Source organism: Naegleria lovaniensis (genome assembly GCF_003324165.1).
Source record: "Naegleria lovaniensis strain ATCC 30569 chromosome Unknown tig049, whole genome shotgun sequence".
NCBI classification, from domain to species: Eukaryota; Heterolobosea; class Eutetramitea; order Acrasida; family Naegleriidae; genus Naegleria; species Naegleria lovaniensis.
The window spans coordinates 86,247-109,566 of record NW_025407871.1 but is presented as its reverse complement, the minus strand read 5'-3'; the positions used below and the strand labels follow the sequence as shown (position 1 = coordinate 109,566).

Below are 23,320 nucleotides of genomic sequence, written 5' to 3'. Positions count from 1 at the left end.
ATGACAATTATTTGGAATTATTATTATTATTATTATTATTATTACTACTACTACTATTACTACTAATAGCATCTCTTAACTTTCCCCATCTAAATACAATTTTTCGAAATGTTCCATTCAAGAGTTCATGATCTGAGGCATCTTCCTTATTCATCTTGCCAAGTGAAGCTGAAAGTGAAAAGCATGTATTCACAATTTCAATATATTCATAAATCCACAATTCTTGTTGAGGTGTTGGTACGGGTGGTGATAAATACTTTTGAATGACTTGAGGAATGTCAGGACAGAATTGATCATGACTTTTAAAGAAGTTTCGAATCGATTCCGTATTTTCTCGTATTAAAATACACCAACAAATTCCAGCTAATTGTTTGAGTGATTTGATGACTCCGACACGTTTGTCATTGGGTGTCAATTCGAAAGAGGTGTGCCAAGTAGTAATTTTTGGAAGTGTTAATTGTTCATTGAGCTTGGTGTGTTTTGAATTGATGGAATCCATGTGTTTTGTTGTTTTGAATTTATGGAATCCATGGAATGCAGAAAATTATAATATTTTCAAAATTGATCATTATTTTAGTGTGAACGTGTTGGTTGGAAATAGAATCAATCAAGATGAAAAAGGGGTGAATAATACGAATAATTTCAAAATTAATGAATGGATCGTAGTGGTGTGGGTGTGAATAGTGTGAAATGATATATATTAATAGATTTAACAAAACTTACAGCAATATGATAGAGGGAGAGTGCTCCAATAGCACGATTCTGTTCATATAAATAGAGTAATGCACTTGAAATGTGATAACAATAATCTACTTTCATAGAAAAAGTAATTCCAATGTTTCTATTCAATAAGACTTGTCTCAAATTTCCTCCAATGCATGGCTCTCCAATGATACAATATTCTTTTCCATTTTTGGTCAATCCATAAATTCTCTCAATGGCTGGATGTGAAATTTTTGAATTAAATTCCAATCCCAATGTTTTCACAATTTGATCTAAATCTGTCTTGTAACGAGTTAAGAGTGTTTTTAACGCAACTTTGGTTTCTTCTCCATTGTTAATTTCTCTAGTTTTAACAATGCCAAATGTAATCATAAATAATGAACCAGTCACAGGTGGTATCGAAGGATCTATTTTGAAATCTTTAAAGGGAATTATTTTGAGATTGTATGAATTTTCATACATGGAGGATTTGTTCGTTGGATTAAAAATATTCTTTAAAAATGTATCAGTAATGGTTGGTGGATTGGTGCTTATTGAATTGGATGATGATGATGAGGAAGTAGTAGATCCAGAAGGAGCATTGACCAATGAAGATGATCGTGTTGGAATCAGTTCTGGATGATTAAAGTAAAATATTTCTTCTTCTTGTTGTTCCACAATGTGTTGTACTATTGGTGCATATATATTTTGAAACGTATATATTCATTCATACATAAAAAAATTTTCAAGGAGATTCTCACTACAATCTATATTGAGAATGTGTGAAATACATACGTTCATGAATTTGACCTTGCAACGATTGTATTTGTGTTTTGAGGATGAGAATTTCCTTTTCTTGATTCTTATTTCGAGCTAGTGTTTGAAGAGCTGTCATCATTTCTTGTTCATGAATCTCTTCATGTTCAATACTGTCAATCATTGAGAGAATTTATAAATTCCGAATGGTCCATCATGATGATGATCATGCACACAAGTAGTAGTCGACGACATTTGATGAAAGGTAAAACAATTGTTTTCAACCTACTGTTTCAAAATATAACTCGAAACTTGAGTGGCATTCGGTCTTTCGTTAGGATTCATTTTCATGATAAAATGAATCAAATCAATAATTTCTTCTTCTGGATATCGTTTCTTGATGAGATCTACAATTGTTTTTCCAGAATTAAAAGCCCATTCGTACGAGTAATCAAATGTTTTAGGAAGTAACATTTCGAGGAGTATGCATCCAATTCCCCAAATATCTACCGCTGTCGTATAACTATTTTCCAACATTTCACAAATTCACAACAATATTGAAACGATTAATAAAACATACGGATGAAATTGTCGAATTTCTGGAGCGACAAACGCTTGAGTTCCTAACACTGTGTCCATACTTTGAGATGTTTCTGTCACTGCTTTGGCAAATCCAAAATCTCCAATTTTTAACACCCAGGTATGATCGAGAGTGGATGAACTTAGAAAGACATTTGCAGGTTTCTAAATATTCATCAAGTTCTTTAAATATAATATCCTTTGTTGTGTTGAAACTTACCATATCTCTATGACAAATATTATTTTGATGAATAAATTGAATTCCACACAAAATTTGTTTGAAAAAATCGAGAACAGTATTCCATGGAATAATTTTGTTTGAAGTTCGTTTCGATCGAATGACATCGGCAAGAGATCCTTTTTCACAATATTCATACATGATGCAAACACATTCATTTTCAATCGTCGTAACATGTTCCAATCCTCTATTTGTGACATGTTCCGATCGTTCAATGAAAAAATTATAACATTTTACAATATTTCGATGAGAACCAATTTGTAACACTGATTGTGCTTCACGTAGAGCTAAATTTAATTGATCCAATCCGATACAAAATATTCTTTTGAGAGCTCTATATTTTTCAATCGTAATTATTTGTTCTTCTTCGCGTGGTTGTTGTTGTGGTTGTGAATCATTTTCAAATGTTGTTGTTGTTGTTGTTGCTGTTGCTGTGGTTTGAGAATAAATTTCTTCACTGCTCCGATGAGATGTCGTGTTGGTCGACGTGGTGGTGCTAGTAGTTGTTGCTGCTGCTGTATTTATATTTGTATTCGTTGTTGTTGTTGTTGTTGTACTGAATGAGGAAAATGCACGTGACCTCTTCTTTTGTTTTTGAATTTTCACCAAAGTTACACTTCCTTGTCCACCACTTCCTAATAACTTGACTCGTGTATAGGACTGGACAGGATGTGTCATGATCAGTTTCGTTTCGTCATCATCATCATTGCCACGACAAGTCGTCATACTTCCGAGTTTCAAAATTTTTTTTAAATATTTTTTTATTTTTTAATAAATTTGACACGTTTGCTGTTGATCAGCTTGTTTGAAAAATCCATAGACATTGCTTTTTGGAAATTTCTTCATGATTAACTCACAATAGAGTTCATGATTACATACAGCATGTAGAGAGAAGGTTTTCAATTTCGAAAATTTTTCACCATTCAACACACTCTTCGCAGCTGGTTCGTTGAGACTCGTTGCACTCAAATACAAATGTTTCAAGTTTTGAAATTTTTCACAACTCTGTGCAAGTGCAATAACTCCATCATTTTCAATATCATTGCAAGTAAGATCGAGAGAGGATAAATGTTGTTGTAATAAAACTCCATCCTCACCAAGAGCTTGAAATGTTTGTGGTTCTCGAATGGTATTTCTTGAAATTGAAAGTTTTTCAAGATGATTCCAATAGGGGCATCGAATCAAGTACATGAATCCTTCATCTCCAATTTCACACCAGGACAAGTTTAAACAAGTCAATGTTTTCAAATTTTCACAACTCGTTGCAAGATATTGAGCACCAATGGAACCAATGTTTGTATTTCGATACAGATTTAAGGTTTTCAATTGTTCAAAATAAATAACTTGTTTCAAATCAGCAGCGAAGAGATTGGAACTACTAATGGTCAATGAAGTGAGATTTTTTGAAAAGAGACCATTCTTTTCAAGAGCTATTAATCCCATACCTCCAATACATTCGTTTCTTTTGGATATGGAATAATAATGTTGAATAGAAAGGCCTTGAGATAATTGATAGCGAGGAGAATCCAAATAACATTCTTTCAATTGTAATGTTTTTACATTTCTAAATGCTTCAGATTGAGAAAAATAGTGTGCATCTTCCAATCCAATGATTAATCGACCCAATGATAAAACTGTTAAATTTCCTGAAAGTTTTAACACTGGACTTTCAGCTATGACTTTCACTATATCTTGATGAAAACAAGTAAATTCCAAATGAAATTCTTTGAGGTTTGAAAAATTTTGACTTTGAACTAGAGTTTGAAGTACCGAAATATTTGGTAGTTGATCATTATAGAGGCCGAAACCAAACATAAATTTGTTCAATTTTGTTACATTGGAACTATGAGCGAGTTTTTCGAATGTAGTTGCAGAGGTCGATCGAATTTGTAAACTTGTTAAATTTTTAAAATTTTCACATTCTGTCAAGGGTGAAACATCCACTTCTCCAAGATCACATTGTAATGATTGGACCTTGTCCGAACTTCTCAAACATCAGTGCAAACAGGACACACAGTTTTTCCGTTTCAAAAAAAATTTGGTTGAGAAAGTTGAAAATTTTAACAAGTTGAACCGGAATTTGAGACGTGTTTTTTTACCAATCAGTTTCCACTTCCCACTCTTTCTTCACAGTTCAACAGGCTAAACTTTCTCAACCTCTCTACATCCTCTTTAATGGATCTCTTCGAACAGTCCTCTTGAAAGAAAGAAATAAAAAACAACGCAGAACGTGATGGTTTCATCAAAAGACATTCTATTCCTTCAAGAAAAGAATGCATTTCATAAATATCAAGCAATCGTAACAGTGAAATCATGAAAGACTAGTAATATTTCTGAAAGTTCACGATAAAAGAATATGAGACATTTGGATTAGCAAAAGCAGTTTCGACCTTGGTTTGAGAGAGAATGTCTTACACCATTCAAGAAACAGCCAAACCGAGAGTTTGGACGATGTTGAGAATAGCTAATTAATGTGTTGAAATATTCAGTCAACATTCCGTTCAGCATTGTGTTAAAATCCAACCGTGTTTCGCCTGCGCTCAACTTGGTATTCAAATTTCAACCATTCAGAAATGAATGACAAAAACATCGCACAAATAAACCACGGGTGGCCAACTCAAGCGTATTTTTTCGTGAACAAAACAAGCTGCAAGAGAGAATTTCGCTGGGGATTTTTAATAAAACTACGATCATAGTACGATTTTATAATGATTTCAACCCCTCAAAACTTGCCAATGCAATATTTTGTTGCTGACACGTGAGGGAAACACTACTTAATTTTTGGGGCGTCAATAAGTTGAATTGGCATTACAAGAGCCGTGGTGGTAACGTCGTAAAACTTTGTCACGTCCAGGGTGGTATAGTATTGAAGGGGCCCTTACCCCTCTTCGTCATTATCAACACCATCTCTCTCAAACCACAACTCTTACATTGAGAAATGTGTTGTGAAATTGTTGCTAAAATGTTTTCGAACTTCTCTTCGAAGAAAAGGGTGTTAACAAAAATTTTCAATTTGTGGAGTACAATGTGATTGAGAAGAGTTTGAAAATAACACCAAGCCCGTCAAAAGTGCACAACAAATAGAACATCCTTGAGTGTAAGATGGTCTGTTGTTCTAGAATTTCATGTTGCTTGTTTGCACTTTACACGGGCTTTATGTTTAATTCAGCTAAAGTCAGAGACACCTTTTTTTAACGGCTGTTATTAATTGAATATTAGGTCTCACAATACCAAACAAAAGAATCTGACACTATAGGGAAAGAATCTCCTACCAAATGAAAATCTTGGTTTCAGCATGCTTAATTGTAGAACAGTTCAACTCTGAAACAAAATTTGAAAAATGGTCGGTGTTATAAATCGAGTAAAAAATAAAAGTGCGCTCGTAAAGAATCTTGTCTCGAATCTTGGTCATTTTTACTGAAGGAGTTGGCCACCCGTGAAATAAACTGTGCATTTTATTCTTTGAATCTTCAGTTGAGAAAAAGTTGGAGAGTTCGGACAAGGTCCATTTTAAATTTCTTAAATAATGACTCGATTTGATAAAATGAAGAAAGTTCAAACGAGTGATAGGTGTAGGAAATGAATTCCAACTCTCTGATGATAATTCCAAATTCGGAATGTTCAAAACAACTCGATGAAATTGTTTAGAAACACACAAACACACTCTCAAGAGAAATTTTGTTGATAAATATTGTAAAATATGAGACAGTAAATCGTCATAAAATTCCCACTGCAAGGATTCGGCAGCAACGGCCGTGCTATTGCAGGCAACCATTTTTTTGGTGTCAAGTTCCAATCGAGTTCAGTTGCTGTCGTTACTGGTTTTTGTTGAAGGAACTAGTTCATGAGCTTTTACAATTCAAAAGCAAAAACCTTTTAGGTAAAGCCCACTTTACAATAGCCAGTGATTAAAAAATGTCAACCATGGCACTCAAATGTCTACTCGATGAAGATTTAGTACATGTCCATTTAATTGATATTATTGCTGACCAATCCCATTCGGAGCAACAACTAGCACTAAAAACAAAATTTCAAAATCAAACTCTCGGATTTTTTAAATGGCACAACAACAAAGAAGCCTTTCTCAAAACCAACTCATTCTCGAATAATATTTACTTGCCCATTGAATTCTCGAATGATGAACAAGTGTTGACACATTTCGTTAATCGAAATTCTTACAACAATTATTATCATAACCCGTTGGATATTGAATTTTGTCACAAGTCCTTCGTATTGAATCTCATGAAAAAGATGCCCATCTATCGTTTGTTTTTGGGACATGATCTTTTATGCTATTGCCCTCCATCGATTCGATACGATCAACAAGTTATTTTACAAGCGGTACAGTCTTGTAGAGGCTTTATCGATGGATTCCTTCGAGAGATATTGATCGAATGGTTCTTGCAGCAGCAGCACCACAGCAGTGAGAGTTTACTCGACCATGATCACGAATTCATTGCACAATTATTGTGCTCCAAGGCTGGTGCTGATATTTTGCTCTTGATACCAAAGCATCATCCCTTTTTAAATCATAAGGACATGATGTTACGAGTGATTCGAAAACATCCATCCTCATTGGAATTTGCTTCTGAAGCCTTAAAGAATGATCGACAAGTCGTGTTGGAAGCAGTAAGGCTTGATGGAGAAAATTTACGCCATGCCTCCGAGTCGCTACGAAACGATCCTTCCATTGTGTTGAATGCAGTGATTTATGGAGGACCTCATTCCCTTTCCTATGCCTCTTCTCAATTATTGTCGAATTGGGAATTTATTGCCAGTGTGTTGGAACAAGATGGAATGGCATTGGAATTTGTTAGAAACGTTGAATCCATGTTCCATCATCATGATCCAATTCTGGTTTTGAAGGCTGTACAAGAGAATGGAAATGCCTTGCAATTCGCTTCTGAGCATTTGAGAAGTGATCGAGCAATGGTGTTAGCAGCAGTGCAGGAAGATGGACATGCTCTCGAATTTTGTAACCATGACGAGTTGAAACGAGATCCACAGGTGATATTGGCAGCGTTTCAAACCAGTGGAAATTCCATTTTCAAATATACTGGTTGGGATGAATGGGAGATTCAACAATTCCTCTCACAACAAGTTTCCTCTCAGAGTTGCAATGAACCTTCTCCAATGTTGTTTTTGAATCCATCCATATATAATCATCCACAAAATAATACATTGGAATCCAAGGAAGAAGATGCAAAAAATAATAAGGACATTGTCTTGCGAGCCATGCGAAGAGATTTCACTGCACTCCGATATGCCTCTCACTCCATTCGAAGCGATCGTTCATTCATTTCTGAACTCGTTCAACAGAATGGATACTTGTTGGAATTTGCTTCAGAGGAGTTACGTAATGATCCACACGTGGTACAACTCGCCATGCAACAAAATCCATTCGCACTCAAACATGCCAGTTTGGAATTGAGATCGAATAAGGAATTCCTGAGTCTAGTGTTACCGAATTATTCGAAAAAACCCAATCTCTTACAATATGTGAATGAAGATTTGAAAAGAGATTCATCATTTGTGATGCATGTCCTTCTTACCATGGATCCCAATTTGTATGTGAATTTTTTACCTGAACAACGAAAAAGTAAGGAATTTTTATGGCAAGTCCTTGAAAAGTTATCCACCCTCGATACAGTTTCAGCTCCTTTAGAATTGAGACATGATATTGAAAGGTTGGACATTTCGGATGAGGAAATGAAAGAATTCTTATTGAATGCAGTGGCTCTGAATGCTTCCTTTGTCACTTGTATAATTCCTTCCAAATTTTTAAACGACCAAGAATTTCACTGGCAGTTACGAATGTGTAATCCAGTGGTCACACATTGGTTACGTCCTCTTGCGATGGACGAAGAGCGAGCAAAACGCGCCTTGAAACAATATGGCGGTGCATGCCTCCACGTGATTCATTTACAATCGGTGAGAGGAGATCGACAAGTCGTGCAGAATGCTGTTCAATCGTGTGGATATGCATTACTATTCGCAAGTGTTGAATTACAACAAGATGAAGAGTTGAAAGACTTGGCATTATGTAAACATGGTTTTACATTGGAGTGGAAAGAACAATTATTAGAACGACGATTGCAATATGAATATCATGGACTCGTTCTGACACAACCCAAACTGTGGAAGGACCGTTTTCAACCATTGCATGTTGTTGAATGAACCATGTACAACGTGAACGAGGGTTGCGCCGATTTCAACACGATACCAAATAGGATAGTCTTTGCAGGTAAGTCTTCCTTAATTATCGATGGCTAAGGAAGGACTGCCGGCAGTTCGCTTGTTCGTGTGTCTTTAAATGTTCTTTGAGACGGAAAATTGTGGTAACGCAACACGAGTTCATGTTACATGAGTACTACTACAACAACACATGGATGACTGCATCCCCGTTTCTTCCCTTAAAAAGAATGCATGTTTCTGCTGCAGGCGTCTCATCTTGTTTCATTCTTTTGTATTTCACGTTACTCTTCATGCTGCATGTTGCACAACATGTAGTTACTGCAGGAAACATTTTGAGTGCAACCATTACCACAGTTGCTGGTACTGGAACAGCTGGTTTTTCAGGTGAGTGCAGCACATGAAATATATTCACAACAACACATTCCTAACATGAAAATGTTCTTCCTAAAACATGTTAATTGTACATACATACGATAGGTGATAATGGACAAGCAACAAGTGCAAACTTACGAGCTCCTATTGGTGTCTTTGTAAGGAGTAGTGGTGAAATGTACATTTCAGATCAATCGGGTAGCCATCGTATTCGAAAAGTATCTTCAACTGGAATTATTAACACCATTGCAGGCACAGGTACGAATGGCTATAATGGTGATAATATTGCTGCAACTGCTGCACAATTGAATCTTCCTCAAAATACGTTTGTTACCTCTTCAGGTGAAATCTACATTGCTGACAATACGAATCATCGTATTCGAAAAATTGATACGAGTGGTAAAATATGGACGGTAGCTGGTACAGGAACTCTTGGAACAGCTGGCGATGGTCAATTGGCCAAGAATGCACAACTCAGTCTACCTCGAAGTGTTTTTGTCACTCCATCTGGTGAAATGTATATTGCTGAATGGGGTAGAGTTCGAAAAGTCAATGCGAATGGATACATTTCAACCTTTGCAGGAACAGGTGTTCAAGGAAACACAGGCGACAATCAATTAGCAACTAGTGCTCAACTCTACATGCCTTATTATGTTTTTGTGGAGAGTAAATCGGGAGAGGTGTATATCGCTGATTATTATGCTCATGTCATTCGAAAAGTGAAAACGAATGGAATTATTGTCACTATTGCAGGCACAGGTACGAATGGATATAACGGAGACAATATTGCTGCAACTTCAGCCCAATTAGATAGTCCTTCATGTGTCGTGGTATCGAATTTCGGTGAGATATTCATCTCAGATGCAGTCAATAATCGAATTCGAAAAATCGATCGGAATGGTATCATTTCCACAGTTGCTGGTACTGGAACTGCAGCCTTTGCAGGTGAGTGCACATGTTTTTGAATATTTCTCAAATCATTTGGATGATACATCTTTGAAATAACATATATTGATACGTCTACGAAATAACAAATATTTACATCTACGAAATAACAAATATTTACATCTACGAAATAACATACATTGATACATCTACGAAATAACATTTTTCAAGGAGATGGAGGTTTACCTCAAAATGCTCAATTGAAAAGACCAATGACCCTCTCTATTCCTGATGGTAGTTCAGACATCTTTTTTTCCGATTATGGCAATCTTCGAATTCGAAAGATTTCAATAACGTGTCAAAGTGGATATGGAGGTGCTAATTGTGATATATTCACGTGTTCCTCCATACCTGCAACGGATCCTACCGTTTGTTCAGGACACGGTACTTGTGGAGCACCTAACTCGTGCTCATGTCATTCGGGTTATAGTGGATCGAACTGTGAAATGCTGCCCATCACATGTTATGGATTAGCCAGTACGGATTCGAATGTTTGTTCAGGCCATGGTACATGCACTGCCTCTGACACTTGTCAATGCTCATGGAACTACACAGGCAGTAATTGTGAACTTCCCAAATGCAATGGAATTGCTTCCAATGATCTCATCCATGTTTGCTCTGGTCATGGAACATGTACAGGAGTCGATACTTGTTCATGTCAAACAGGTTACACGGGACAGTTTTGTTCTGAAGCTATTTGTAATAATAAGGCCGCGAGTGCACCAGATGTATGTCATGGACATGGTTCATGCAATGCTCCAAATACATGTCTCTGTTCCAACAATTACACAGGTTCTGATTGTGAAATTCCAACTTGTTATGGAATTCCTTCCAATGATTCTAGAGTTTGTAGTGGAAATGGATCTTGTGTGAGTCCTCAAACGTGTGAATGTAATCATTTGTATGGTGGTTCCAATTGTTCCATTCCCAAATGTTTCAACTTGATGGATCCAACAATGGTCTGTTCTGGTCATGGTACTTGTCTCGCTCCTGATCAATGTCAATGCGATTCTCAGTGGTCTGGAATTCAATGTGAAATTCCAAAATGTTATGGCTACTCGGCGACACTAGTTTCAAACGTACAGTAGTTCCTCGATTAGAGCGGAGCTTTAGGAATTTTTGAGGTCTCCGCTCTAATAGTGAGTGTTCGTTACACTTTTTTCCCACCATCAAAAAAATGCCTGCAAAATCCAGCCACAAGCAGAAGAGAAAAGTTTGGTCCGTCAAAGAGAAGAGAGAAGTACTGGCTTACGCTAAATTACATGGCAATACTGCAGCAATCAACAAGTATGAATGCACCGAGTCATCTTTTTATGAAGCCCAACGTGAAGTTTACAGCACAAGAGAAAGCGTGGATGGATAGACCTAGGATGAAAGAGTATTGTGACATGGTATTAATTCCTTTCCTAAAGAGCCTTGATGGTCATAAACTCCTCACATTCGATAATTTAGATAGTCATGTCCACTTACCAATAGTTGACCTACTAAGGGATAAGGTCAAAGACATTACCATTCTGCCTTTACCAAAGAATGCTAGCGAGGTTATGCAGATGTGTGATCTTTCCATGAATAGATCGTTCAAATCAAATTACAAGCAACTACAAGGTGAGCGGTATGACAACCAGGCTGACAGAATTGAGAAGGGTACTCAAGAAAATTTCTATAGCGTAACCAAAAAACTTATTCTAATGGATTTCCAATGCGTTGAAGGATGTACCTGACTCAGTTGTGGTGAACGGATTCAAAAAAGCAGTTAGGTCTTGCTAAAGATGGTTCAGAGGACGATGATGTTCAATGGAAACAGGTACAACACTGTTCTTCCAACTAGTGACTCCGCTCAATTTAAGCACAAAATAACACTCAAAATTTTCTGAAAAATCAGCACTCCGCTCTATTTGAACACTGCTCTAATCGAGGAACTACTGTATGCCACGGAAGAGGTAATTGCACCTCTCCAGACAGGTGTGAATGTATGGATCATTATGCAGGTCCCGATTGTCAGTATCCAAAATGTTTTGGACTTTCGAGCAATGATTCAAATGTTTGTTCCCAACATGGTGCCTGTGTCGATGTGAATACATGTCATTGTCATGAAAATTATGGTGGTTCCAATTGTTCCATTCCCAAATGTTTTGGTATTTTATCCACGAACAGCACTCACGTGTGTCATGGAAGAGGAATTTGCCAAAGCGTCAATTTATGCCAATGTACCAATTCGAGCGAATATGGAGGAAATTCATGTGAATGGACAAGATGTTTTGAAATTTTGGAAAACAATGCACAAGTATGTTCTGGTCATGGTACTTGTGTGGCACCCAATTCCTGTCAATGCCAACAAGGATATTCCGGAACTCAATGTCAGACTCTAAATAATTATGCTTGTTTTTCCAAATTGACCACAGATCCTATGGTGTGTTCTGGTCATGGTACTTGCATCGCTCCAAATCAATGTCAATGTGAGAATAATTATTTTGGAGAGACTTGTTCTGTGACTGCATGTCATGGAATAATGTCCAACGAATCTACCGTTTGCAATTCGGCGGGAATTTGTACTTCTCCCAATGTGTGTCAATGTCAAGCCGGTTACACAGGTTCAACTTGTGAACATGTCATGTGTTTTGGAATGGAATCGAATCGTACCAGTTTTGTCTGTTCTGGACATGGAGATTGTGTTTCACCAAACCATTGTCAATGTCATTCTCAGTGGACAGGAGTGAATTGTGGTGTTCCATTGTGCAATGGAATGTCCCCTTCCAATCCAAATGTTTGTTCAGGCCGTGGAAGTTGTACTTCTCCCAATGTGTGTCAATGCCAAGCCGGTTACACAGGTTCAACTTGTGAGATTGTGTATTGTCATGACAAGTTATCCAACGATCCCAATGTTTGTTCAAGTCATGGTACTTGTGTTTCACCAAATTCATGTCAATGCATGTATGGTTATTCTGGATCGAATTGTCAAGTACCAGTATGTTTTGGAAAGAATGCCAATGAGGTTCGCAATGTATGTTCTGGTAATGGTGTCTGTACTTCTCCAACACGTGTGAATGCTGTCCTTTTTATAGTGGACAAGATTGCTCCGTGTTGGCCTCATTGGTCCTGAACACATTCCAACCCTCTTATATTCATGTTAACCAATATCATGGCGATGTGTATCGGTCACATACCGATCAACATTCAATCACGAAACAAGTTTCAACAACCATTCAAGTCATTGCTGGTAATGGAGTTGCTGGATTTAGTGGAGATGGAGCGCTGGCAAGAACCGCTCAACTCAATCATCCCAAAGGAATATTCGTTACATTTAGTGGTGAAATTTATATTGCAGATTGTTATAATCATCGAATTCGAAAAATTGATAGCCAAGGAATCATTTCTACAGTGGTTGGACGTGGTAATACTCCAGGAATGAGTGGGGATTTTGGTTCAGCCTTAAATGCTCAATTGAGTTTTCCAGAAAATGTATACTTGTCTAATTCTCTTGAATTGTACATTGTCGATACGGGAAATCATAGAATTCGCAAAGTCAATCGAAATGGAATCATTCAAACCATTGCTGGAAATTCTTCGAGTGGATTCAATGGTGATTCATTATTAGCCATTGATGCCCAATTGAATACTCCAAAGAGTGTGGCTGTTGACAGCCTTGGACAAGTATTCATTGCAGATTGTAATAATCATCGAATTAGAAAAATCAATGTGGCAGGAATGATTTCAACAGTGGTTGGAGATGGCATTGGAGGAGAATATTTAATGTATCCAACCAGTGTGTTTGTAACCAATCAAAACGAATTATTAGTTACCGATTCTGGCCATAATCGAACTGTATTTATTAATTCCAACGGTACCTTATCAACAATTGCAAGCTCGACCAATTCGACACCTTTGAGTGTTTTCGCTTCCAACAATGGGGAAATTTTCATTGCAGAATCGACCAGCACTTGGGTTCAAAAAATTTACTCTCAAGAATTGACCATTTCCAAAGGAATTATTTCAACCATTGCAGGTACTGATGAGAAGGGATATTCTGGTGATGGAGATTTGGCCACTCGCTCGTCTTTATGGATGCCAATGAGTGTGTTTGTGAATCATCTCGGAGAGGTATATATTGCTGACACGGACAATTGTGTCCTTAGAAAAATTGATCTCCACAATAGAATTTCAACACTCGCAGGACTGAAGGGTCATTGGGGATTTCGTGGAGATGGATCTATGGCTTCTTCATTCGCACAATTCAATTTGCCCATGAGAATTTTTGTGGTTCACTCCACAAACATGAACCAACAAATGCAAGGACACATTTTCATGGTGGACTCGATGAATCATCGAATTCGAGCCATCCATTCAGACGGAATCATTTCAATGGTCAAATTGGATACAATGGTGAAGATATTTTAGCAATCCATGCACATTTACAATATCCTCACAGTGTACATGTTTCACAATTTGGAGAAATTTACATTGCAGATACATATAATTTTAGGATTAGAAAAGTAAATACAGAAGGAATCATTTCAACCATTGCTGGTGTGGGTGAAATGGGATTTAGTGGAGATGGTGGTCAAGCCATTCATGCAAAAATTAGTAATTGTGAAAGCCTTTTTGTCACCAATGAGGGAGAAGTATTTTTTACGGATACCTTTAACAACCGTATTCGAAAAATAGATGTGAATGGAATTATTTCAACCATTGCTGGAGTGGGTGAAAGTGGTTTCAGTGGTGATGGTGGTCAAGCCATAGATGCCAAATTTCAATATCCTCACAGTGTGTTTGTTTCCAACATGGGAGAAGTGTTTGTGGCCGATTCGTGTAATCATAGAATTAGAAAATTTCAATTGTAATCTAGGAGATCATTTCTTAACGTTTGATACTCTCGCTTTTTAATATTGGACATCGATTGTTACGCACCGTTGTTTTCTGAACAGTCTGTTTGAAACATTTTCGTCGTGATCTCGGTTCATAAACCCAATATTTTTCCTTTTTCGTTAAATGTCCCAACCCAAAACAAAAAAATATGAAAGTCTCAACCCTTTTCCTTGTCGGTGTGGTAGCCTCTGTGCTTTGTGTGTTGTATGTCCATGCCGCTATTGATATCAAAACCAACAGCAACAATAAGGTATCTTCATTGAAGGAACAAATCAAGATGGAAGCCTTGAAAGATCCAAAACTTGCTCACAAGATCATTGAGCTTTCCTTAAAGAAGGTTCCTCTCCCTAAAAAGCCAGAAATTATTATGAACAAGATGGGAGTGTCGGGACCTCTCTGCTCCTCATGTGTTGATTTGTTAGATTTTGCTCTTGCAGATTTATTGGCTGCCGTGGACTCGGGTGTGGTTTTCTCTTGTATGAGACTATGCAATGCGGTGTCTAGTTTTGGTCCGTATGCCGTTGAGTTGTGTGATGTGGTGTGCACAGGTAAGTTGTTGTTGAAATCATGGACAACAATGAAAGAAGGTCATACTTCATCCATGTAAAATGTTTCGAATGAAGCCATGGGAGTGAACGCCTTCATTGACATTATTAAGAAGGGAGATTTGGATCCTATTTATGCATGTCAGTTAGGAAAATTGTGTCCAATCCATGACTGCACTGCCAAGACGTGTGCTGCTTTCACAGCTACGGGTGTGGTCCCTCAAGTGAGCAAGTGTGGAAGTACTGTGACTGCTTACTCAAGATTGAATGTTTTCAATGAATCTGGTCCAGGTCAAGTCACCATGATGTTGACTGGTCCTTTCTCCGTTGATGATTTAACTCAAAGATTCTACCAATCGAATGGATTCCAACCAGGTGCCTATGAAATTAAGTTCACCATCTCAACCAAGGATGACGATGCCTCTGGCTTGCTCTGGTTTCCAGGTCAATACAAGGTTGTGATTAATGCATGCGAAGGAGAATGTGGTGCTTCTCGACCTCACACTCGATTGTTGGCTTCAGTTGGTACTACGTTTAATCTGACCAACCCAATTCCTTAAAGTTGGAGAATTAAAGAATTAAATCTGTGTGAATGTCACAAATATTCCTAAAAAGGTTCATCAAAACGTTTACTACTGTCTTGGCTCTCTCTCCAAAGACATGTCGTACAATTTTCCATCATCAAACATGCTACTGAAATAAATATTGTTCAATTTGGTTCTGATAATGTGAAATGGAAACGAATAGGGTGTCTTTTGTAATTTTTGTATCGTTCTAATGATATTGGCCAGTTGACGTTGTTTGTAGAAATTGATTTTCGAATCTTTGCGATCCACATTTCCATCATCGATAAATGTCAAATCTGACAAATAGACTCCAATATATGGAATGGTGGGAGGTTCAACATTTTTCATGGCCTCTCTCAATCTCTTGTAGTTTGTTTCGTGACTCACTAATTTAGCCAATTCTTTAAATTGTTCCTTCTTACTTTCTGAAACAAGAGCCCATGTCTTTTTCAATCGAAAAACGCTGTTCGAGTTGAGTCCTGCAATGATACCCTTCAAACTATTAAAATTATTCAAATTTTTCAACTCTTTAGCAATTTTGATAAATGTATGAATATATTTAGCTCGTTCTTTAGCAGTCTCAGGTTTTAAAATATGAAATGCAACATAGGTCACTAAATTATTGGTTCTCTCAATCATGGCAAATATATTAGGTGCCATTTTCTTTTGATTTTCTTTCGACCAAGATTGATTCAAACATTCTTTGGGTTGAATTCTCATAAATAGCTCCATATCAATCATGGTTAATTGTCGTGCAATTTCTGTAGCTGTCTCTAAGAGTGGATTATCAGGTGGATTGGCAAGACCACCACTATTGCTTGCATTCAAGGTGGGACTCAACGAAGTGTTATTATTATTATTAGAACTACTATTACTACCATTGCCACCAGCACTGCCACTACCACCAGCACTACTAGGTGAATCATTCCAATCCATTCCATTTCCTCCTCCTTCATTGTTAAATTTAGAAATAATTTTTTGAAATGTTGAAGTCTTTCGAGATGAAGATTCTCTCAATGAATGATTCTCCAATAGAGTTCGATCAATTTGTTTTCTCAATAATTCAATTTGTAATTGTTGTCTTTGAATTTGTTGTAATGAAAAGGTCTCTCGTTGTGCCTTTCTCACTTCCCAAGTATTTAAAATACGTTCACCAGCTTTTTGCATTTTCGTTCGTGGTAAAACTTCCCTAATAAAGTAATCCATTCGTTTTTGAAGTTCAGGATCTCTTCTAAAATTATAAAAATGTTTTTCAATCCAATACATGATGATTTGACAAATTCTTAATCGAATCGCAAATAATTGTTTCTTCCATTCGAGACTATTTATAGAAGATTCTAACCCATCGTTCATGATAGAATCATTAGAGAGAGATGAAGGTAGTGGTGGTGGTGGTGGTGTATTATATCTTTCTATTAAATATTCTAATAATTGTTCTGAGGTTGTAAATGATTTATAAGTCAACATGAATGTAAATAAAAAATTATTATCATGTTCAATAGGATCTGTTAAATATTGAAATAATTTTTCAAGAGTTGCAAAATAAATTTCACGAGTACTTCCTTTGAATTCTACAAATTCTTCAGTATTTGGAATTTCTTTGAAAGGTTTTAATTCAGAGATGGGAATGATATAATACGATTGAATCGATGTTTCTTCTATTACGGAAGTAGTAGTAATAGGATTCATATTATTGGTAGTAGTAGTAGTATTAGTAGTATTAGTACATTTCAATTCTTCTAATTCTCGATGAGTTGAATTTGTTGAATTTGTTATATTCATATTAGTTGTTGAATTTGTTATATTCATATCAATTGTTGTCAATGTTGATTCATTTAAATGTTGTTGAATTTCTTCATTGATTCGTTTCGTCCAAAGATCTGAAAAGAATGGAGGTTCAATCAATTTTCGAATTCGATCAATCCAAATCTCACGTGAATATTTATCAGCTGCTATAAATATTTCACCAACATCACCCTTAAAGTTTTGAATACAAAATGCATTTTGATATTCTTGTGAATTAATAATGGCACGAATGGTCATTTCATCAAATTGAATAATTTTGTAAAGTGGAATGACATTCAAAGATGGATTCAATGCAGAGGAGGGTTTTGGAGATGGAATATCTGTCGATTCTGTTAAATCAATAGGATCCATAAAAGTAGTATTAAAATTATATAATTGTTGAGAAGATGCTTTTGGTGAATTCAAATTGGTGTGATGTGTTGTATGGAACCATGCTTGTTGTTGTGGTTGACCATGTTGTGATTTTGTTAATCCTAAAAATAATGCATGATTAAACAAATAGGCATGATATTCCAAGTACTTGGAATCCGTAGTGGTCCCTGAACTTGTAGTGGTATTGTTGTTGTTGTTGTTGATCATGTAGAGAATTTGTGGTCCAAATTCCAACTCTAATTCATCTGTCTTGAGAGAAATCATTTCTCGAGTCACTCCATATTCAGCAAGAATGGTATTGAGAGCCTTTTCAGTCTTGATGTATTGTTCGGAAATATGATGAGTTGCAACACCACCACTTGCTCCATCGGATACATGTTCCAAAGCACCAAGAGACTCTATATTCGATTTGTTTTTAATATCTTGTTGAGGTGGAATGAAGAGTTGAGAAATTTTTCGATCTTTTAAAAGAGATTTGAGAGATCGAGTTTTTTTCAGTGTTGTTGAAGTCGAAGAAGGGGTAGTCATTTCTAAAGGATGATGATGAGGGTGATTCATAGGACTATTACTTGTAGTAGTAGTAGTAGTAGCAGGGTTGAATAGAGAATCCATTGTTGGAGTAGTATTGGAATGGGTCGTCGTTAGTGTATGACTCGAATGATGTTGCTGTTGTTGTTGAACCCATTCACTCAATGGAGCATTTAAATCTAATAATTTAGCATTCATGACCAATCGTGAACCTTTTCGTGTCAATGATACATTCTTTGAAGAATCTTGATTCGAATGACTCAATAATTGATGAGCACTTGCTGATTTTTGAGATGGAGGATGAATGGATACTCGAGTATTTGTTTTTTGTAAATGACTATTTTGGGAATGGGTGGAAGGTGTGGTATGATGATGATGATGATTCGAATCACGTGTGGTAGTGCTTGTTATTGAAGAAGAATTCAAGTAAGAATCTAAATTTGAAAATGAACAACTCTGATAGGAATCTCTTCTCTCAATTTCATCTTCCACTTGTTTGATTTGATTTGGATTTTTAAACATTTTTGTAAATTGATGAATGGTTGTGAAAAAGACATGTGGTCTCAATTTCATCATTTCAACATCTTCACCATACAGGTTTGCTAAATGTTCTAATTGTGTCATCATGATATCCATTTTACCATGCACATGTTCCAAATCTTGTTTCAGAGTTTCAACAAAGGGTGTAAATTCCATCGAACATGCATCCATCTCATGGAGAGATTCATCAACCATCGAGTTTCTAGTGGTAGCAATAGTACTAGTAATAGTAGCACTAGTAGCAATAGTACTAGTAATAGTAGCACTAGTAGCACTAGTAGTAGCAATAGTAGCACTAGTAGTAGCACTAGTAGTAGCACTAACAACACTTGAGGATTTTCCTAATGATTGTTGTACCAATAATAAACTTTTGATTTGATCAAATACATGTACAAATTCATGGATTCGATCTCGAATAGGAATGGTTTGGATCTGAGTCGCCAAAGGAACATGTAATAAATCATTTTCAAAATTCATTAATTCTCCGTTCTTGATCAATAAATATTCTGAAATGTATTCCAATAGAGTCTTGTTATTATAAGATTTTAAATCTTTCAATTTCAATAGAGAATTCATTTTAAATCCTTGACATTCGACAACATCTCCTGCTGCTCGATTCAATAAATTTCCAACACTCCAAATGACTCCTAAAATAGTTTTCCATTTTTGGGAAGAAACAACTTCTCGTGCTGCTTTGGTACATGTTTCAATACTACTCAATAAATCATTCAATGATTGTTCATATTCATTCTTAAATATCCAACATTGTAATCTCTCTTTCAAATAAGGAATATCTTTCAAATGATAATAAAATTGATCCACAGGAGATAAACTAATGACATCTCCTTCAAAAGTTCGAATCACATCAACTTCTTCTTGTTTGGGTGCAATTAATTCTAAAATTCGTAATGTTCGATCATTGATCATGGAACGATCAAAATTGAGAATTCCTTGTTTGATTTCTTGTGTCGATAATTTGATACTTTCCAAATGAAAGAGAACGTATTGCATGCGTTTGGGTTGAATGAATGAAACATGAGCACTGTCCGTGTTATCTGAGAAATCAAAAACATGAGTTCTAGCTTTGAGTGGAATTTGTCTTCCAGAAAAGAGATAGATCACTTCTTTGGAATTGAGTGGAATTGGATTTTTAGGAATTTGATTGGTGAAAAACATGGTTTTTTGGAAGGTTGAAGCATCAATGGTTGCATCCAGTCGAATAAAGTGTAATTTTCGAACTAGAGATGGATCTGTGAATATGGATGAAGAAGAGGATTTTCTAGGAGTTGTTGTTGTTGCAGTAGTAGTTGCAGTAGTAGTAGAAGGATGTTGTGCATCGATGATTGGTGATGATGTTGTACTCGAAATGTGTTGTAGTTTTGGTATTTCAGTATCCGACGGAATGGCCGCAGGATCAATTCTCGATTTCAGTAGCATTTTTCGAGGGGAATTGGTCAAGGACGAAGGACTAGAATGTTTCATGAGTGGTGATGAGAGGGATGATGAAGGAGTGGGTGATGATGATGAAGTGGTGATGGTTGTAGTAGTAGTAGCAGAAGGTTGTACAAATTTCATAGGATTACCGCTAGTAGTAGTAGTGGAATGATCATTCATAATGGATTCATCCAATTTGAAACTTTCCAAATCTTCTTCATGAGTTGTTGTCGTTGTCGAGGAGGAATCTTGGCAGCACGAGGAGGATACGAGTGAATGATTCGAACTCGAGCGAGTCGCACTCATGGCCTTAGTAGGACACGTGGTCGTGTTGGTTTCATATTCCAATGATGACGACGACGAGCATGACGAACATGACGACAACGACGACGAGGAAATGGCATTCTGTTGTGAAAGAGTCGACGACGACGACGACGGTTGCAAAGCATGACTCAATTTCTCGTGTTGCAGCAACATTTCTTTCTCTAATTTTCGTATAATGGTTTGCAAGGAACTAATTTGTTCTTGTTGAGTGAGGAATTTATCTTCGACTCGACGTTGAGTTGTTGTGGCTTGAGAGTGATGATCTGAACTTGAACTACTCACTCCACTCATCAGAAGAATACCATGACTCGATGGACTCGATTGATTCCATGGTGGTGTTAAACTCGATTCAATAATTTTCTCTAATAATTGCCAATTTTTTTGAATTAATTTTCGATCCAATCCATTCATGAATGTTGTAGTGGTTGTAGTGCTTGGGGTTGGGGTTGTTGTGGTTGTGGTTGTAATAGTGGAACCATGAAGAGGCTGATGATTCATGACAAGAGTTGAAATGGCCAATAAATTCTCCAAAATATGAATCATGTGTGAAAAGGTATCATTTTGTTGTAATTTTGAATATAACTTGTTCAAGAGTCGACTCATATATTCATATTTGGTCATATCATCTCGATCTTCCTTTTCAATGGCATCGGATGAGAGCAGTGATTGAATGGCTAATTTCACATCTTCACTCAACAAGTGTTCAATTTGTTGAATAATTTTTAAAGCATCTAAAAGACCTAAATGAATAAATTCTTGAGAGATTTGATACGATGAAGAAATTTCATGATGATGGACGATATTGCAACTACTACTACTACTACCATTCATTGTTGTTGTCGTCATGGTCATGGTCGTTGTTGTCGACATGGATGATGGAGGATGATCATCGAAAGAATCTCTCACTAGAAATTCACCATTTTCTTCGGATTGATGTTGACGTCGAGAAGAGGCTGAATCGAGTAGGGATTTTGTAAATTGTAAAAATTGAATGATAAATTTTTCACAATAAGGAATGTCTTCTTTGAGAGTAGTGGTGGTGGTTGTAGTATTTGTAGTAGTATTTGTAGTAGTATTTGAATAGGGATGACTACTACTTGCATTACTGGTACGAGGTGAAGAAGAAGAAGAAAATGTATTGAGAGAAGCAGATCGAAGAAGAATGCAACATTTTCGAAATGCAGACATTAAATGTGAAAATCGAGTACTTTCTTGATAGACACTGCATACGTGATTCATGCCTCGAAGAACTACTTGATTGGTAATGTCATTAATCTCTGTGTTCATATCATGTCAATTATTCCATATTTGATTTGGGTGATTCAATATTCGATTGGATGATTCAATATTCCATAATAGATCGATCCAAATTAGATGTTGCAATAAAGAATATATGATGATCAAGTAATAAAATTAAAAATACAATGATATTTCAATAGATAGATTCAAAAAATAATCATTCCATTGCATTGCATATATAAACATTCAAATGTATAAATTTCACATTGACCCACTCACCTCTTTGTAAATGACAAGTAAATATATTCAATACTAATAATTGACATTTCAATATGGGAATGTGCACTCGATTCTCTCGAGTGAAAAATGAACTTCCCAAAACAAGTGAGATCGACTTGACCACATCCAAATTATCTTTAAATAAATTGAAATTCACTCTCTCACTCAACTCCTTCATACATTCAATACATTTGTAAATAACATCATAGACAGATTCTTGTTGTTCAGTGAGTCGAGTATTTTCTTGTTGTTTACTTCGTTCCAATGAGAGTCTTGTTGTTTTTTTCTGAAAGACACTCATGATATTCTTGAGTAGAAATGTATTCAATGAAAAGAGTCCATATTGATTGCAGAAATTAGAGGAAAATTGAGAGGGTTTTCTTTTGATGCAGTTCAGTAATTCTTCAACAATTTCAACGGAAGGTGCCGTATTGAGTTGATTAATGTAGTAACGTTCAGATTCCTTATCAGTGAGAGCTTGAATTCGATGAATGGATTTGGATCGTTGTCTGATTGGTGTGTGTGTGTGTCAGGTGTGTGTGAATTGTGAAGTGTGTGTGTGTGTGTAAGGTGTGTGTGAATTGTGAAGTGTGAATATAGGTGTCAGGTGTGTGAATTGTGAAGTGTGAAAAGAAATGTGTCGCAAATATTACATTGGGTGAAATGTGGATGATGAGAAAGAACATCATGTTGTTGGTGACGTTCGAATGAGTTGTCCATGACATGGTTGATGATGATTCATAATAATCATCCACAACATGATCGGATTTGAATCATGATGATGATCATTGGAAACAAATAATAACGATGATGATAATGATTATAAAAACAACCACACATGTACGTACATGGAATTTAATTGTGCTCCGCTCACATCTTTCCAAACACCCACAGATGGCTCCACATTTCCTAAATCTTTGATCACACCACTCGCACTTGGAATATTGTCGAGGTTCGTGTTGTGATTCGACGAAGTCGATGCAATGGTTTTCTTTCTGAATTTACTCAACATACGAGTGAGTTGAAAGGACTAGGTA

The 23,320-nt window shown here is 36.4% G+C and overlaps 6 protein-coding genes across 6 annotated transcripts; 4 read left to right on the top strand and 2 right to left on the bottom strand.

The window, feature by feature from the left end:
• Nucleotides 1–7: 7 nt before the first annotated feature.
• C9374_011615 (uncharacterized protein) lies at nucleotides 8–4,090 on the bottom strand (the record flags this gene model as incomplete). Its single annotated transcript, XM_044687290.1, has 7 exons — nucleotides 8–469; nucleotides 724–1,391; nucleotides 1,498–1,631; nucleotides 1,748–1,981; nucleotides 2,039–2,202; nucleotides 2,258–2,935; nucleotides 3,155–4,090. 7 exons carry the CDS (start codon nucleotides 4,088–4,090, stop codon nucleotides 8–10), a joined length of 3,276 nt encoding a protein of 1,091 aa, XP_044543124.1.
• Nucleotides 4,091–6,190: 2,100 nt separating this feature from the next.
• C9374_011614 (uncharacterized protein) lies at nucleotides 6,191–8,452 on the top strand (the record flags this gene model as incomplete). The annotated part of the gene is made up of 1 exon (XM_044687289.1): nucleotides 6,191–8,452. One exon carries the CDS (start codon nucleotides 6,191–6,193, stop codon nucleotides 8,450–8,452), a length of 2,262 nt encoding a protein of 753 aa, XP_044543123.1.
• A 245-nt stretch (nucleotides 8,453–8,697) lies between these two features.
• C9374_011613 (uncharacterized protein) lies at nucleotides 8,698–10,875 on the top strand (the record flags this gene model as incomplete). Its single annotated transcript, XM_044687288.1, has 3 exons — nucleotides 8,698–8,854; nucleotides 8,948–9,787; nucleotides 9,959–10,875. The coding sequence occupies 3 exons, from the start codon at nucleotides 8,698–8,700 to the stop codon at nucleotides 10,873–10,875; spliced, it is 1,914 nt and encodes a 637-aa protein (XP_044543122.1).
• Nucleotides 10,876–10,964: 89 nt separating this feature from the next.
• Nucleotides 10,965–14,625, top strand: C9374_011612 (uncharacterized protein; the record flags this gene model as incomplete). The annotated part of the gene is made up of 4 exons (XM_044687287.1): nucleotides 10,965–11,138; nucleotides 11,670–12,798; nucleotides 12,858–13,885; nucleotides 13,942–14,625. 4 exons carry the CDS (start codon nucleotides 10,965–10,967, stop codon nucleotides 14,623–14,625), a joined length of 3,015 nt encoding a protein of 1,004 aa, XP_044543121.1.
• A 173-nt stretch (nucleotides 14,626–14,798) lies between these two features.
• Nucleotides 14,799–15,755, top strand: C9374_011611 (uncharacterized protein; the record flags this gene model as incomplete). The annotated part of the gene is made up of 2 exons (XM_044687286.1): nucleotides 14,799–15,198; nucleotides 15,274–15,755. 2 exons carry the CDS (start codon nucleotides 14,799–14,801, stop codon nucleotides 15,753–15,755), a joined length of 882 nt encoding a protein of 293 aa, XP_044543120.1.
• Nucleotides 15,756–15,827: 72 nt separating this feature from the next.
• Nucleotides 15,828–23,295, bottom strand: C9374_011610 (uncharacterized protein; the record flags this gene model as incomplete). Its single annotated transcript, XM_044687285.1, has 3 exons — nucleotides 15,828–22,042; nucleotides 22,284–22,792; nucleotides 23,132–23,295. 3 exons carry the CDS (start codon nucleotides 23,293–23,295, stop codon nucleotides 15,828–15,830), a joined length of 6,888 nt encoding a protein of 2,295 aa, XP_044543119.1.
• Nucleotides 23,296–23,320: the final 25 nt, after the last annotated feature.